Genomic DNA, 17913 nt, shown 5'->3' with positions numbered 1-17913 from the left:
AATTGTCAACATAATTTGCAGAAATTGCATATTATACAAAAATGTATTGTAAGTATTTACCTATTGCTTTTAAACCTTACATACAAACTTATTCTATCCCATAAACTATGCTTGTTGATTGTGTGTGTTATATTTTAGCTGGGTGCTCTAAAGGTCCGTGCAGTCGCCAATATAGGCACACACAGTCCCGCCCGAATAATTTCATCCATGAGTTCAAATCATTAATGGGTATATTTATAGTATATTTTGAAAATGACAAGGTATATTTTGGTATATTTTCGAGGGTCAGATGGTATATTTGATTGATAAGTCCGCGGTCACACTCAGGCAGACGACAAGACGAAATTTTCGACAACAATAAACAATAACATTGCCAATTGATTGTCCAAGGCGTTTTCGTTTCCCAGGCCCTCCCGAAATTACTGCAAATGGAGGAGCAGCTGGAGCTGCAGGAGGATTTACTTTCCTTGGACTGTGGTAATGGAGGAGTAGGAGGCGGCGTTGCAGGTGAGTGTCGGTCGGGTTGTAAATGTTCTATTTCTGGCCAAGAGCACTTAAGTGTGTGTGTTTTTTTGTCTGGTCTGCCGCCTGGGTGCAGCTTTTTGTAATTAGCTGCATTTCGTTTTTGCTGCAGTCGCTGATAATTGTTTACGCCCACCTACCAGGCCACAATCGTTCTGCCCCTGTCTGTCGGTGTGTTTGTGTTCTGGTGTGTGATATCGCATTTACAGTTAGCTGTGCACAGTTTTTGGTCGTCTCTCTCCTCGTCCGTCCCCTTTGAGCTGTCTGCGTCGGCGCTTTTGCATATGTTTATCCGTTTGTTTGTTTTCTCCGTCTTCCCCATTGCTTTAAGTGATGATTCACTTTGATTGCAGACGAACACACGCGGTCGTACGACACTCAAACTCACACACACATGGCCATGTGAGCACATAATCAAATACAAAAATTTATGGTTTTTATTCACTGATGAAGAGTGGGGAAACAGTTTATAAAAGTGTATTTATTATAAAATTTAAGGATTTTAGATCTGTTTCCAGTTTCACAGTAACGATCGTACCACGTCTGGAGTGTTCTTGGTGTGGGTCTCCAGGCATTTCGGCTTCTCACTATCCAATTTATTGACTCCAAATTTTGTGCGCCACGCAATTTTTCATTATCCCGTTCAGATTGATTTACCGTTTTGTTAAGCCCAGACACAAACCATTTGGCGCGTGCCTTACTCACGTTCCTCCTCTCTCTGTCTCTCTCTGTCTCTATACTGCCATCTCTGTTGCACATTTCATTCACAAGCAAAAACAAGGCGAAACAAAAAGGCGGGAGGGAAAATATATCAAATAAACCTTGATAATGACATTCAGCAGAAACAGAGGAAACAGAGGAAACAGAGGAAAGAGCAGCAGGAGCAGCAGCAAACGTCTGGCGTCAATGGGTTGTGCTCGGGGTTCGGTCTGGGGCCACAACCTGGCAGTTATCCAACGGACTTTGTAGCGCAGTGTGGCAAAATTAGAAAATTCCGCCTGCCTGTCCGCCTGGCACAGTCAAATGTCGAGGCGTCGTTACCATCACCTGTGCAAAATTGCATAAGTTTGAGAGCTCCAAAAGCTGTGTCGCCGGGGTCGGGCCCTCAGCTCATTTGTTTGCCCGCCGTCGAGCTGCCAAGTACAACCAATGCCTCGCATTCCCCTGACAAAAAACAAATCCAAACCCAAAGCAAAACCATCATCAAGTGCGTTATTCTCAAGTGCTTATATAGCGGGTGTAAAGTGCGTTCCGGTCGCGTGTTGTTTGCCTTCTCGAATCGCGTGTTTGACGTTAGTTTCCATCAACACCGCACTTCTCCCATTGCTTATGGCGGTGGGCGTGATGTAATTTGCAATAAAAGCAGTTAACTAATTTCACAAACCAATATTGTTTAGATGGAAAGGCTGGAAAGTGCCAGTGGCCGACCAAGTGCTAATTTCCCACACAAACATCTGTATTTAGACCCCCATCTGGGGTTGTACAATGTACATACATAATCCATTTAGTTGTTTGCAGGGTATTGTTTCTTTTTTTTTGTTTGGCTTACATTTTGTGTGTTTGTGAAATAAATTTGCTTAGAAATTTGCGATTGTATAAAAAAGGGAAAATCCACAGTAACTATTCAATTTCAAATTAATATTTTTAAATTACTTAAAATTAGTAAATTAGTCACCAAAAAAGCGTAGAGCTATTTATGGTCTGTGAATAGAGACGAAGAGACTTGAAGACTTGAGGATAACCGACAGCGACTTGTCTTTCTACTGTTCACAACCGACTCTTCTTCTGCTAGAAGGAATTCGTAGCATTATACTTGAGCAACGCCATACAAAATTTGAATATTAAATCTCTCCTTGAGACCTGTAGCCAATGCAATGCGTTGCACCCTTACGCTGTCAGATTCCTAATCTCTCCTTCAAATGGTTTTCACACAAGTTACCCATCCAAAGCGTTACAAAGTGTACTTACATATGCAGATCCCTAATCTCTCCTTGAAATTTCTTTCCACACTTTTTGGATTGAGGGCGCTCCAGCTCCCTAGAAGTTTTGCCCTTGCTTCCGCTCTGCGGGACAGAAAAAGGGCGGAAAGTTTTCCATTTAGCACATGCTGTGTTCTCTGTCTGTCCCTCCCCCTAATTGAAGCTAATGCGAATGCCATAAGCACTAACAATGCTAATCAGTTAGAACGAGAATCCGCAAGCAACAAACAAATAAACAAACAAATGAGCAGCATTTAGCTTAATCATTTCTCATATCGTACAACGCGTCGTATGCGCAGTTTTTGACTCGCCTCAAAAACAACAGCTGTTCCGGCACCGCTACTTAATCTCTCTCTCCTGCTAGCTTTTCCCTCTCTCTCTCTGGCAGGCGCTTACTATCTTCTAGCTTGCTAGCTCTGTCTGTCCTGCTAGCTTCTATACTGCTCTCCAGCTCTACCGCTCTCCTAGCCACTGTCTCTGTCTCCGACTCTCTCGCAATTGTTAATCATAATTTTAAATAGACAAATAATCGTTTGTTTTGATTTCGAGCTTGCGCGAGTTGCTTGCTCACTTTTTCGCCGTCACGCCGACCGTTCGCCCGTTGCTTTTTCGATTCGTTTTCGGTTTCGCCGCAGTCGAAATTCGTCGTCGTCGTCGCCGTAGCGTTCGGTCCGCATTTTTGCATTCTACTGTGCTCGGTATTAAAGAACTTTTATTTTGGATTTAACGTGCGCCCAGCCCATCCCGTCTCCCTCAATGTACTATATGCATATACATATATACAACAATATACATATAATATCCATCTATCTGTTGGTCAGATTTGTGTGTGCGTGTTTCTATTTAGAAATCGGTCTTAAAGGCAAATAATTAAATTCAAATTGCCTCATTCCGTAATTTGACATCACAGCAGAGCCCCACCACACACATACTCGTAAACAAAAACGTTTCGTTTTAGATTTTTGAAAACGCTGAGCTCATTATTTCGCTGTCTGATTAGCATAAAAACTATTAGCAGGCAAAAAAGTATTACAAACAGAATCATAAAAAAAGTAAACAAATTTCGGCTTATCACTGACTAAATTCCAAGTAAACCTTTCCGAGTGGTGACTGACCCAGTGACACAATTGAATGCTCCCTTATCAGCAGTACGATTAACCCCAAAGATAATCTAATCCCGCAATCCAGAGGATCGTCATTACAATTAATAAATGTAATCACAAGTCACGTGACTCCAATTGCAAGCAGTTTGCCAAAGCAAAACAATTCTGTGTTAATTAGTGTTAAGCACTACACTACACTGTACTTTCATCTCGCGCGGATCACATTTCGTTGTAAATCTGCCCGAATATCATTTCCCCAGCTGTGATTCCTTCACAAATTTATGCCCCACTTTCATGTTAAGAAACTTTCAATGGACACCAAAAAAACTAAAAGGTTTGTGGTTTGTACTTCTATCTTATATGTGTATATAATGTACTTATCTATATGACTTCTATACGTATTTACACGGAAAGTGATAACAAAAATAAAAGAAAAAATAAGTATTGTGGAAGTGTTGGGGTTAAATGATGATAAAGAAAAAAATGTGATAAACAATTCGAAGGTTTTACATCGACTGTCTGTTGAAGTTCAAGTTAATGTCGATATATATTTATAGATACGATGAGTATGATATTACTATATCATGAATGTATGAAGTTCAAGTCGATGAGGGATGTAGACAAAAGAATATTACTTTACATGTTATTTCGCCATTGAATGTTGATATCTTATCGGAATGATTTTAAAATACCATATAAATGAAATTGAATTTGCTGTCACCATAGAACGTAGATAATCGAGTCCCCAGAAAGGTGTTAAATGTGGCGTAAAAGGGGGAGGCAGTTTGATGGATTAATGGTTGTTTCGATTAGATAACGATAATATTTTGATTTGATTTATAATTGTCATTGTTTTGGCTTTATAAAGGTCCAGAATTTTCCTGTCTATCTATACATCTTTTTCCTATAAATATTACACTGATCTTCTAAAATCCCATAATACTAAACTTTATGAACTTTTACCCCTCCATAAATCTCTGATTTTATTTATTACTTCATTATTCAACAGCTTCTCGAATCATTTACAATGATTAGCACATAGTTTATTTATTTTTTTATCCGTTATAACCATTTGGTAAAGTAATAAAACTTGTTCTTTGTGTTTTAAATTCTCTCTAAGTATCGGCGAATAAATAACACTTGAACCCCTGAACTTTTCATGATTTCTTCATAAATAACGACTGAAAGATCTCTTGGAAAAACAAAGCGAAAATCTATGGCATACTTGAGATTTTCAACAACGACATTAAAAAAACAACTAAAAATATTTTCCAATGAATTTTGAAAAAGAAATTCGTGAGATATTCCTTTGTAGGTTTTTGATACCCTAACGTATGGCGCGTGGAAGATATATTGGAAGGTATATTGGGTTCGGGTGGAGGAATGCAGTCTGTCTCATCTTACAATCGATCTTTTTGAATACTTAGATCTCAATGATTTCAAGCGTGTAAACCATTACAAGTAATAGGTATCTTTTCTTCATGACACTTGAATGTTTTTGTGACGCTGTTGCAGTTTATTTTTTTCCTGTTATTTTGTTCCGCTTTGTTTCGGTTTTAACTTGGCCCAATGCGATGTATCTGATGAATCGGTTAGCGAGAGCGAGAGATACATTCATTCGTATATATTTTTCGGGTTCGTCGCACGCCCCCCTTGGAAGTGGGTGTGCTGTGCTGTTCGGGGGACGGGCTGTCGTCGTTGCTGTTGTTGTTGCTGTTGTTATATGACACATCCAAAGAGCTTTTATAAGAACGATTCCGAACAGTTGGGAAGACGGAAGATTTGGGAGCGAGCGTGCTAATACGTTATTAATACACGATACGAATGTGAATACGAGCGCAGGGGAATACATATGTACATATTCATATCGGTTTTGACATACATAAATATGTATGTTTTTAGCATATTGTGTTTGAAATTTCATTGGTGTGTGTGGGCCGTCAGAAATTTCCCATTTTCTTTCCCATATGTCAAACATTTATCAGTTGTTTTCCATCCCACATATTATTTATTTAACCTGCCATTGATTGCAGACACAGCATTCAATTCATACATATGTATATGTACATTTTCCCTTTTGGCTATTTCTTTTGAGAATTTTTCAATTTTTATTCATCCTGACAATTGAGGATGAACGCCTAAACCTTTCTGACAGTCCCTAGTCCCTGCAATTGTCCTTGTAGTTCCAACTTTATCAATTATTCACCGAAAGCAACAACTACACGAAAAACCTTTACCCTGAACTTTAACAGGCCTTCGTTTTGTTTGGGCTTTTGGGCCCCGAACTTCTAAACAGCTGAAACTACGTCACGGCAACGGCTCTTATATGCCGCATGCCGCTTGACACATGGCATACTATTTGGGCATCCATTATTTATCCACGGAAGCACCAATGACAATTGTACTTGACTCTGAGTCGCTGCCACAGAGGACAATCTATTGATTGGCTTCGATTTTAAAAGGGAATAATACAGAAGAGAGAAATTTGAATGTTGTCTAAGAATAAGATATGAGTGGCCCACAAATAATTCATTGATGATTTATGGCGTTTCAGGGAAATTTATTGTTGACCTTTTACAGAAGAAAATACTTTCATGCAAGGAATGGGATGGGGTGTTCAAAAGAATGAAATTATTGATGTGTATTTTTTAATTTTCCTATACGTATAACAATGTGTAGTATACATCAGCGTATGCATCTATTAATTATACTACTGTGAAAGTCGTTAATTATTTCATTGCGTTTCCAATTTGTGTTTCCTTATATTTAACTGCTGGAATATTAGCAACATGAAGGCCATTGATTGATAAGAAAATATGATTAAAACTATTAATGAAAACATAAATACTATTTACGCATAAAGCTAAAAAGAACAACAACGATAGGACAATAATTGTGGTTCCAACATGTTACATCCAACGAGTACACGTGTATGGTAATTTTCACTATTCATATGCACAAAAAGCTGATTTTCGGTGATCAATTCATGTCATTCCAAATGAATGGGAATGCTTATGGGAAATTTCTAGAGCGAATCAACGTCATTCGCAGAATCAAAGAATGCATGTACAATAGTGTAACAGTGCCATAAAGTTACTTGGAATTGATAAAATATCTAAGAAATTCTTTCCCTTGCTATTGGTTTTTCCTTAAATTTAACAACCCCCCTCCTCTAATTCCCTTTTTCCCATTTTTTGGTTGGAATTTGATTTTGTTTTGCACCCTTATCGGCCCCACAGAAATAACGATCAGAGATATGGAATGGGGGAATCATGAATTGTAATTATTATTTTGCATATTTTGATTTTGAAGTGTTGTTTTTTGGCTGGGCTTGAGATAATGAGTATGCCATCAATCAGACCATATGCCGATATCAGGCAAACAGTTATAGTCTTGCCAATTAAGATATAAAACCCTCCAGTTATATACAGCTCAACTTCCAACTCAATTTGGCAGCAAAGTCCAGAATCGGACGCGTAAAAAGGGAGTGTTACTCTTTCATTTTTGGGGCGTGTTGCAGACACTCCCCCACACTCTCGTGACGATGATGATAATGATGATGATAATTTCTATTTACAGATTACATTTTATAGGCGTGTCCTAGAAGCAGAGTTTTTGTTCTTTGGGTAACACTAAAAGCCACAAATCAACAAAAATTCATAATTTCTTATACACATGAGCGCTAGGCGTAATTTATTATTGTATGATTTGTGCGTAGAATGAATCATTTTTAACAAATCCACATAGAGCCTACTGATAAAGAAAACCGAATTGAAATTACAACAAACTTTCCCCCTCCCCTTTTTTAGGCACAAATCAAAACCCAAATGAGCAACACCTGAATGACTCTGCTGCTGGCGGTTCGCCCTCCACTAGTGCCAGTCCCAACACAACAGGAGGAGGAGTAGGAGGAGTAGGAGGAGTGACACCCACAAAGAGCCCACAGCGTAATGCTGCTTTCCAGGAAGATGCTTATCAGGCGGCCCTGCCTGTCGCCAGCAGCAACAGCAGCGGCGGCGGTGGCGATACCGTCGATAACAGCGAACCAACGCATCAGCAGCTGGTGGACAGCAACACTAGCGCAAACGCGGGATCACCGGGCAACGGGGGACAGCAGCGTCATTCCATAAACTCGGCCGAGTATACCTCAACGCCAAAGACCAGTCGGAATGGTCCGAGTAGAACTGGCAGCGGCGGCACCACATCGCCCATTAATTACCAACTGCCAGGCGATGAGTATCCCTATGGTATCGAATATGAATCACAGCAACAACTGGAGTACCAGCAGCAGCAGCAGCAGCTGCCAGTGAGCAGTCTAGACCAAATCTCATCGTCATCTGTATCCGCCTCAGTATCTGCATCTGCATCGGCATCAGCATCAGCATCGCCATCGCCAGCCATTGCCTACCAGAGTGTGCCGGCCAACCGACAGAGCTACGCCTCACCACCGGCCTTGGTCATTCCACAGCGGCAGTCGCTGTTGCCGTGGGGTGCCCACTCGAGGAGCTCTATCATCAACGTCCTGCCCAGCTACACGCAGGCGGAGATGCACGCTCTGGCGGCGAGTGTGGCCGGCGTGGAGCTGTCTGGTGCTCCGCGTCCGGGCGAAATAGTGATGCGGAATCTCTTTAGCGATTTCACGGCACAGGCGGAGAAGAAGATCGAGCTGGTGATGCTGGAGAGTGCGGACAAGAACCTGTCGAAGCTGCTGCAGCGCGGCGAGGATCAGCAGTTTGATCAGCTGCTCTCGGCTTTGGGATCGGTGGCCGAGCACTGTTTGCCCTCGCTTCTGCACACGCTGCTCGCCTGGCACCGCCGCCAACTGTCCGACATGGAGATTAAGAATGACCTCAAGAAGCCGCCGCCGTCCACCAGCGCCCAGGCGGCTGCCAACAACAACAAGCCCGCAGATCTGGACTTTCAGCTGCAGCGACGCGAGGCGGCAGTGGAGTTTATTTTCTGTTTGGCCCTGATTGAGATACTCAAGCAGCTGCCGTTCCATCCGGGCCACGAGGATCTGGTGCGCAGCATCGAGAATCTCGCCTTCAAGCACTTCAAGTACAAGGATGGCCTGCAGAACAATCCGAATGCCCACAACATACACATGATCGCCGATCTCTATGCGGAGGTGATTGGCGTCCTGGCCCAAAGTCGCTTTGCTTCGGTGCGCAAGCGTTTCATGAGCGAACTGAAGGAGCTGCGCGCAAAGGAGGCCTCACCGACGACCACCCAGAGCATCATCAGCCTGCTAATGGGCATGAAGTTCTTTCGCGTCAAGATGGTGCCCATCGAGGAGTTTGAAGCATCGTTTCAGTTCATGCACGAGTGCGGCCAGTACTTCCAGGAGGTGAAGGACAAGGACATTAAGCATGCCCTAGCCGGACTCTTTGTGGAGATTTTGGTGCCGGTGGCGGCGGTAAGTAAACATGATTGGAAATGTTCATGCCTCCTGCATTACTTGATCCTTTCTCTGCTGTGCAGGCTGTCAAAAACGAGGTGAATGTCCCATGTGTGAAGAACTTTGTGGAGCTGTTGTATGTACAGACGTTGGATGCCTCCACAAAGTCCAAACATCGATTGGCACTCTTTCCGCTGGTCACCTGCCTGCTCTGCGTCTCGCAGAAGACCTTCTTCTTGACGAATTGGCACTACTTCCTGGCCATGTGCCTCAGCAATCTGAAGAATCGCGATGCCAAAATGAGCCGCGTGGCCCTTGAGTCGCTGTACCGCCTGCTGTGGGTCTACATGATCCGCATCAAGTGCGAATCCAACTCGGCGACGCATTCCCGCCTCCAGAGCATTGTGAATTCGCTCTTTCCCAAGTGAGTTTACCCCCGTTACCCACTGCCAAGGTCATTTCCTTTTCTAATTGCATTTCCATTGCTTGTGTTCGCATGAAAAAGGGGCTCCAAGGGCGTTGTGCCACGCGACACACCGCTCAATATCTTCGTGAAGATCATCCAATTCATTGCCCAGGAGCGTCTGGACTTTGCCATGCGTGAGATTGTCTACGATCTGCTGTGTGTGGGGCGATCCATCAAGTTGATACTCAATCCAGAGCGCATGAGCATCGGCCTGCGAGCCTTTCTGGTCGTTGCCGACTCGCTGCAGCAGAAGGACGGCGAACCGCCGATGCCGCGGACTGTGCCAGTGCTGCCATCGGGCAACACGTTGCGGGTGAAGAGGACCTACATCAACAAGATGCTGACCGATGACACGGCACGCAGCATTGGCATGTCCACGTACTTTCCGCACGTGCGTAGAGTGTTTGTGGACATCCTGCGGGCCCTGGACGTGCATTACGGCCGCCCGCTGATGATGACCAACACACAGAACCAGAACAAGGAGCCGGACGAGATGTTGTCGGGGGAGCGAAAGCCGCGCATTGATCTTTTTCGAACGTGTGTGGCCGCTGTTCCTCGCCTGATACCCGACACGATGACCGCCCACGAGCTGGTCGATCTGCTGTCTCGCCTGACCGTTCACATGGACGAGGAGCTTCGCATACTGACGCACCAGTCGCTGCAGACGCTGGTCATTGACTTCCCGGATTGGCGTCAGGATGTCGTGCACGGTTACACACAGTTTCTGGTGCGCGACGTCACCGACACCTATCCGCAACTGTTGGAGAACTGCACGCGCATCTTGTTCGTTTTCCTCAACATTTGGCGCTGTGCGATTAATGTGAATGGCAACAGCACGACCAGTGCGGGTAGTGCGCCCAGCGGTGGCACAGCCAATGCGGCCAACGGGCCACAACCAAGAGCGACAGCATTGGCAGTGGGAGCGGCGACAGCTCCGGCTGTGAGTGCTGTGGCAGCAGCAACTGCTACCGTGGCCAGCAAGGACACCACCAGCAGTCAGCTGTCGAAGCAGCAGCATCTGAATACGGCCAGCAGTGCTGCCAGCAGCATCACCACATCCAGTGGCATGTCCAGCATCACTCAGCACACGGTGCTGAATATGGCCAGCGATGCGAACAAGAAGAACGAGATACCCTTGGCCACCACACTCCATTTTGTCGAGGGCTTTGCCCTGGTGCTGCTCTGCAACTATCGTCCGTATTTGCGCAAGCTGGCCGCCATGATTCTGAAGGAGGTCAAGAATCTGATGCGTGCCCTGGGCTTGCCCGAAACTGAGCCGCCACTCATCGATGTCATGGACCGGTGTGTGCCTCCGATTGTGGAGAAGTGCCTGCCACTGCTGCCCCAAACGGAGAAGACGGCCATACTCAATGCCAACTGCATTGACCTGCAGTGGATAGCCGAGCGCTCGAGTGGCGTCTGGCTGGTAGGACTCACAGATGGTAAACGGATGGAAGCGTTAGTGGGAGTCCTTTGTAACCTACTCCAACATTCTTACAGACAACTCAAAGTCTTCAACATCTACGCTCAACTTGTCTCAGGCCAGCTCAACGGCAGCTGGCACTGCGGCCATTGCGGCGGCTGCCAGCGCCGCACAGCCGCCATTCGATCCCTGGGCCACCTGTCTGTTTGGTCTGCTGGAACGTCAGCGCATCCTGCAGCAGTGCCCATCGGCCGTTGCCCAGGCCTGGCCCATTTGCTTTACGCGGCTTAATGCTCTCTACAGTGTTATAGATCCCACGTAAGTTACGGCATGACTTGAACTCTGGAAAATCCTTTAATCCTGAACTTTCTTGCAGCCCCGTTAGCGACAATCGTGCCTCATTGCTGCGCAGCTCAGCGCCCACCAAGAAAGTGCCCACCGAGAGCCAAAAGGATTCCTATCTTCGCTTGTGGCGTAATCAGGTGGCCTGTGCGATGCGCCTGGTGCCGCAAATTCCCAGCGTAGCGGTGCGCTGTGCCTCCCCCGACCTGAGTTTGAGGTATGTGTGTGGCCTTCGAGCATTCGCCCCCCGCCCCCACAAAAGCATTCAACCTTCTCACTTGAAATTCAACTCCAGCAACAGATCCACAAAGCAGACATTTCATTTTATTTTGTTTGTGTTTGATTAACATTTATGTATGTTGGGCATTCAGTTATTCGAACTACATTCTTTTGTATGTGCATTGTGTGTTGAACAAAAGCATCTTGGATTGCATATGATATGTCACATTTAAGTGTTATTTTATCTCCTGTGTCCCTGTATTAGTTTTCTGTCTGTGCATCTCGCTAACTTTACTCCTGCACTCATTGCGATTCATTCCGATTGTGGCTGGGGTCGTGGTGTCTGTGCATTTATCAAGCATAATTACAGTAATTCACACTCCTCACACACACACACCTACACTCGCGCACACACTCACACGATTATCTATTAATTTGCATACAATTTTCCACTGAAAACCACACATAAACATTAGTTTTGTTTTTTTTTTTGGGTTATATGAGATTTTTTAATTAATTAAACTTTTGTCCTTTTGCATACTAAAACACAAACCCATCCATTTGTTGTGTGGAATACTCGTTAATTAGATTATTTTTCATTGTCGTTTTGTCGATTAAGTTGTAATGTGTTACATGAATGTTGCATAGTTGGTGCACTCGTCCGTCCATGAAATTAGCATATTGTATTGTTATGAATGGCATTCATTCTCCTGTTTAGGAGGATAAGCAATCACAGAGCACCTCAGTACCGTCCCTTCATCAATATTTGTTCTCGAAATTATTTGCTTTGATTAGTTTGATTATTAAATAAGCACACGCTTCGAAATGTTTGTGGGAAGGGGAACATGATACACGCAGATAGATGGCGTTGCCAAAGGTTGAACTATAAACAGCAGTGAAAATTGAAAGCGCATAAAGGGAGCTAAATATACAAATGCCAGTATCTTATTTCCATTCCCCGCTGAATGCACTCCAAAAATAATAAACAGCTAACAACTGTAATAATGTTAAACTAGTATGTATGAATAAATTAAGGCTAGCCAGCATCCAAATGAAGCTATTGTTTCTGGCGAGAAAAGGTTTAGCATTTCATATCCCCTGCAAATGCCAAAAAGAGTCTGCTTTATCATTTACATGGTATTCATTAGTAAATTGAACTAATTAAATCAAACTAAAACTAAACAAAAAATGTCTTGTGTGTACATAAAGTATATGGAAATTAGGCAGCCGTTTTATATCATATTCAGTGTTTTCAACTCAGTTTAGGCAGGGTTGGAATATGGGGCAGATTTATTCTATTGCCTTTTCTGCTGTATTTCCAAGATATAAAGGTTTCCGTTCACGTATTGAATTTATATTTAGTTTATTTTTATTTTAAAAGCTATTTATGGATAAATATATATGTATAGTTTAGGGGTAAAAAAAGCTGCCAGTCACATTGAAAAACGGCATGCATCGGATTAGATGCGAGAATGAGGATTAATTCGATTCAAATACAGCTCCCAATCAATTAAGTCACTTATGCATAAAATCATTAGGCGAATGCTTTATAGCCATATTACATATGGCAGCTCTACTATTTCAATGATTTGATTACACGTTCCTGCCTTTTAAATGTACATATGTATGTAAAATATATTTATTGTATTTTAGTCTCGTTTTTCACATCTTAGCGAGTTGTGCGTTTCAAATTGAATATAACTGAATTATAATCTGAAAAAAATGCACTCATAAAAACCATTTCCATCCGTATCCCTATACAAATGTTGACCCAAAAAAGGGTAAATGTCAATAGCGTATATGGGATTTCACCGAAAATAAAAGGCCACACTGAAAAACCCACCACACATTGTATGTACTCGTACTGTATGCCAATGCCCATGTCCACCCACACGTCCATTCCGACTCTCATGGTCCACATACACATATATTCGCTTGGAGAAAAATCATATCCATTCATCCCCATTGCAGAGAAGAGCAAACAGATTGGCAAACTATGTATTATTTGCCAAGAGATGAGTTAATAAAATGTCGATCATGCAATCCCCATGAAACCATGAACACCCATTAATGTCCATGTCCACGTCCATGTCCATATCCATGAAACACAAGGATACATCCGCATAATCGCATACTTTGATGTTTGTTTTCAATATCTATATGGAATTGTAATTTATAGTTTGCAAGATCAGTCGGACTCGCGTTCGCTGTCCGATTCCCTGGACAATATACCATCCAATGTGTTTGGGCCCGAGGGAATTGTCACGCGTTTCACGCTGCCGCTATCCTATGGACGCAAAGAGGCGCGCCAGAAGCGACTTGGGTAAAGCAAATAAAAACTAAAAATCAAACACCGAAATACCAATTTCCATGCCTTGTATAAACAAAAAAAATCTTACATGCATATACTATATGTATGTATGTATGTATGTATATACATATATAAAGCAATATTATATATTTATATTTAATTATCTGATAGTTTTTCCGTGTGTGTAAAATACTTTGTTTGTGTCCCGTATTTTGTGTGTAGCTTCTGGCATGTAATTGAATTTTTCGTTTGAAATTCAAATTTGCCCTGATGCTTGGGCCGGGCCGGGCCAGTAATTTGCATTCTTAATTGTCTTACTTTTTGAAATGTAATATTATTTTGGAGACTATGGTTTCATGTGGATTTTTGTGTATCAAATTTAGGATGGTCTGGCATTGGAAGAGGCATTTGAAATTATTTTTGTCGGCTTGTCCGTATATTATTTAATTGGAAAAGTATTTCACTGCAACACCAATTGAAACTATTGCAAATTTTGTAGTTAAAAGTCTTCTTCTAGAATCTACCTAAATTTGATCAAATTTTTAAATTATCAAAAATCATTTGTATTTTTTAGTGGCTGAATCTTTAGTTTAGTTTTATTTTCCGTATGTTTTTATTAAATCACATACGAGCTTGCCTTCCATCGTGTTGGAAGGAGCCTTGGCCTGTCTCTTTTTGTCAATGTTTTGACTCCTTAATTTCCTGCTTGTTTTCCATTTGAATTTATGTGTTTTTCTTTGGCCAGGAATGAGAGTTCTCACGTTTCTATTGGCCTGATTTTGTGTCGAGCTGTTGCCGTATAATTTGCCAAACAATTTGCTCGTTTCTTTGCCGCTTTGCCGCACGACGACCAACCGGTCACGCCCCCTTGGTTGCTGTGTGCTGACAAATAATTTTAAGACAAGTTTATTTATTTTTCAAATAGTGCCAGGCCTCCTCTCTCTCCCCCCTAACAAAAACATCCTCCGCAAAGGCTTTTCTTGGCTTTGGCTTCGTTTTTCTTTCGTTGTGCAGCAGAGGAAAAAAAAGAAGAAAAATTGAAGAGAAAATTAAAAAAAAAAAAAAAAAAGATTGTTTGCTTTCTGTCATTTATTATTATTATTCGTAGCCCCTCTGCTGCTACTCTTGCCTGCCCCTCTGTTTCTGTGTAAAGTTTCAAATGTTCACCGAACCAAACAAAGCGAAATAAAACGAGTTGGGGGGAAAACCCTTATGGGGATTTTTTGCATTGCCTTTTAATTGAAAAACAGATTTCGAATTTAATATTCATAATGTTTATCGTTGGAATGCAGGAGAGAAAGGATTGTGTTTTCCCTCTGTATAACGTCCGTCTGTGGAACAACTGAACCATTCTGTCAGCCGGTTGGCAACTGAATTTAAGAGCCAGGCCCGTGCATCATTTTAAATCTAAATAAACTTTATGGACCTCTGCCTAATGATGGATGGCCTGACCATGGCCCTGCCAAGGCGACAAAGCCGACACAGACGACACAACAAAGTCGAACAAGAATCACCATTAACAGAGATTACGAGTACTGGCCCTCCGGGGAGAGCTTTTCTTTTCCCCGTCATCACTGTTTGACACTACAAATCCCTGGCTATAAATTTATTTTACAGCTCATCGCCGGACTCCCTGAACGCCGATCGCAGTGACAAGTCTGCCATGGGCAGCGCCTCGCCCCATGCCCTCTACAAGCTGGTGGTTCCCCTCCTGCGCTGCGAGGTAGTGGATGTGCGGGATGCCGCCGTCAATGCGCTGGGCCTGATAAACCACGATGCGCTCAAGTAAGCACCAAAACGTTTGCAGCTAAATTTGAGCATTTATTCAACAATTTGGTGGCTCTGGCAGGGATCTGATGGAGGAGCTGGTGCTGTACATACGAGAGGCAGTCGATCGCAAGCAGGAGAACATGCGGCGGAGACGTCGCCGCGATGCCCTGCGCGTGCAGGTGGTAAGAGTCCTGGAGAAGATTGCCGAGAATGGAACCTTTGGTGTGAGGTGCGTACCCATGATTGGTGCTCATTGGAAAGTTTTCGTCAACCGTCATTTTGCAGCACCTGTGTACTGGAACGTGACACGATGTCGCTGCATCCGACCTTTGTGGAGTACATCGAGGGGGCCATGGCCTATTTAATGGCCGAAACGGACAAGGACAATCTCAGCATACGCGAGGTGAAGGCGCACTTTTGCAATTTCATACGCAAAATGATTAAGAACTTCTCATGTAAGCCCTCAAACGAATATATATATATATACATATATCCATGTGTTCAAGACTGATTGCCACCCGTTTATTTGATCTCCTTCTCCATCTGCTAGTGGAGTCCTGTGCCACGCTGCTGATGCGCGACCTAAAGCGCAATCTATTCAATTTGTTTGCCACGTGGTGTGGCAGCTTCTCCAAGCCACTGGGCATTACCCCGCAGATAGGCCAGACCCTCGAGGAGGAGAAGCTGCAGTTCAGCGCTTTGCAGGCAAGTTTAATAATCCGCAGAGAGCACGGCTTCCAAAAGTCTTAACCAAGTTTTTTCTGCTTTCTTGTTTGCGCGACAGGCCATGTCCGCTCTGCTCTGCTGCGGCCACATATTCTATGCGCCGCACCTGCAAGACGATGGCATCATATACAAGTGGCTGGATCTGCTGCTAACCTCCAAGGACGAAAAGGTACCCCTCCCGCACACACATAGAGGAACCACACATATTTCAATTCTTATAACCCAACAGATCTATCAATTGGCTCGGGATACGGTGGTGCTGCTGCTGGAATCCAATCCGGACATGGGCCAACTCCTTGAGTGGGTCATCGATCGTTGCTATACATCGACTCCACGCGAAGCGGATGCTTGCTTCCTGGCCCTGGCCTCGATCTTTAGCGCCAAGTAAGTGTCAGTGGGAGTGGCAGTGGGAGTGTGTGTAGGGGGGAGGCGCACATGGAGGGTGAAGGTAGCAGCGCTTAATGTTTAAGCGCCTTACGTGAGCGTTCCCTTGCCCGTGCCCCTTTTAATTTGTAACAGCCTGTTGTCCTCCACTGCCCCCGTGCCACATTGCTCATAAGCTTATTTTGCCATATATCCAGCCTCCTCTCCCATTACCGCACTGGGGGGCACACTTAAGTATCGTTTCACGTGTCTGCCGACAATGGAATCGCTTTAAGTTTACACACACACACACGCAGACATAACACACCACACCACAGAATGCGTGGGTGGTGTGGGGAGGAGGGGGCACTAGTGCCTGACAGCCTATTTGTTCAGGCCATGCACGATTTTTATTTCCGCTTCTTATTTTTCACTTTCCCCCATTATGTCGGCAAGAACAGGAGCATTTCGTAGATAAACATTAATATGAAAGCCGCATGCATGGCATGGCTCACTGCATTTAATGCATGCCAAGGCACAGGCGGCAAATGTTTCAATTGCGAATGCAATTTCGCATCTAATGCTTTGAGCATTGAATACCAAGAAATATTAATGCCAGACTTATCAGAGGCTTTCGGATAGAATAATATAAATTAGTTGAAAGCTTATGAGAAATAGTTAATTCCTCGTAAGTTTTGAAAGTTATGCCAAGGTAATACTCGTAGCACTTTGCCTTTGATGTTTGTTAATTTTGCATGATGTCGCCGCGCGAGCACACCACAAGTTTCACTCTGAAACAACATGTTGGCGAACAAGCGAATTTGAGAATTGGTTTGCATTTAGTTTCAATGGAAACTAATTTGCACGTCTGCCACATTAATCTCAGCCTCAGTCTCGCCGCAATTTCTGGTTTTCATTTGCTATGTGTTGACATTTGCTGAGGGTTCAAGGTGCATTGAACTCTTCCCTCTTATCGTAACCAAGGCAAACACTAATTTGTGGTTTGTCCAAATTGAGGTTGTGATTAAATGGACTTCCTAAAATCAAACCTCAATCAAGGAAGATTGCGGCAGCACACGCGTCTTTGTCGGCTGTACTGGTCTTCCTGTGTGCGATTTAATGTGAGAGAGTTTTTGTGCCACATGCAGCATCCAGCATCCAGCATCCATCGGCCACTCATGCAAGTTTGCTTGTTACTCTTTTCACATTTTTTCGAGGCATTTGATTGGCGGATTTTTAAGCTGCAACAGAGTGTACATAAGTGGCTGCCACATAAAATGCCACATATATG

The 17913-nt window shown here is 43.6% G+C and overlaps 1 protein-coding gene across 14 annotated transcripts in view; it reads left to right on the top strand.

Annotated features, from left to right (window-relative positions):
• Nucleotides 1–313: 313 nt before the first annotated feature.
• Nucleotides 314–17913, top strand: part of LOC111081445 (protein furry) — a 48169-nt gene continuing 30569 nt past the window's right edge. For 7 of the 14 annotated variants that reach the window (XM_041592611.1, XM_041592610.1, XM_041592607.1 and 4 more), the window contains exons 1-13: nucleotides 314–507; nucleotides 7414–9020; nucleotides 9086–9426; nucleotides 9508–10910; nucleotides 10969–11209; nucleotides 11268–11450; nucleotides 13632–13775; nucleotides 15381–15548; nucleotides 15613–15762; nucleotides 15819–15988; nucleotides 16084–16238; nucleotides 16318–16428; nucleotides 16489–16643. In XM_041592611.1, coding sequence (XP_041448545.1) covers nucleotides 429–507; nucleotides 7414–9020; nucleotides 9086–9426; nucleotides 9508–10910; nucleotides 10969–11209; nucleotides 11268–11450; nucleotides 13632–13775; nucleotides 15381–15548; nucleotides 15613–15762; nucleotides 15819–15988; nucleotides 16084–16238; nucleotides 16318–16428; nucleotides 16489–16643 — 4907 coding nt within the window. In that variant the 5' untranslated portion in view covers nucleotides 314–428. Of the gene's footprint in view, nucleotides 508–3180; nucleotides 3939–7413; nucleotides 9021–9085; nucleotides 9427–9507; nucleotides 10911–10968; nucleotides 11210–11267; nucleotides 11451–13631; nucleotides 13776–15380; nucleotides 15549–15612; nucleotides 15763–15818; nucleotides 15989–16083; nucleotides 16239–16317; nucleotides 16429–16488; nucleotides 16644–17913 lie in introns of those variants that run through there. The other 7 variants (XM_041592616.1, XM_041592614.1, XM_041592615.1 and 4 more) reach the window with 4 other exon arrangements.

The sequence above is a fragment of the Drosophila obscura genome, unplaced genomic scaffold (genome assembly GCF_018151105.1).
Source record: "Drosophila obscura isolate BZ-5 IFL unplaced genomic scaffold, ASM1815110v1 contig_181, whole genome shotgun sequence".
In the NCBI taxonomy this organism is placed as follows: domain Eukaryota; kingdom Metazoa; phylum Arthropoda; class Insecta; order Diptera; family Drosophilidae; genus Drosophila; species Drosophila obscura.
This window is presented reverse-complemented; position numbering and strand designations above follow the sequence as displayed.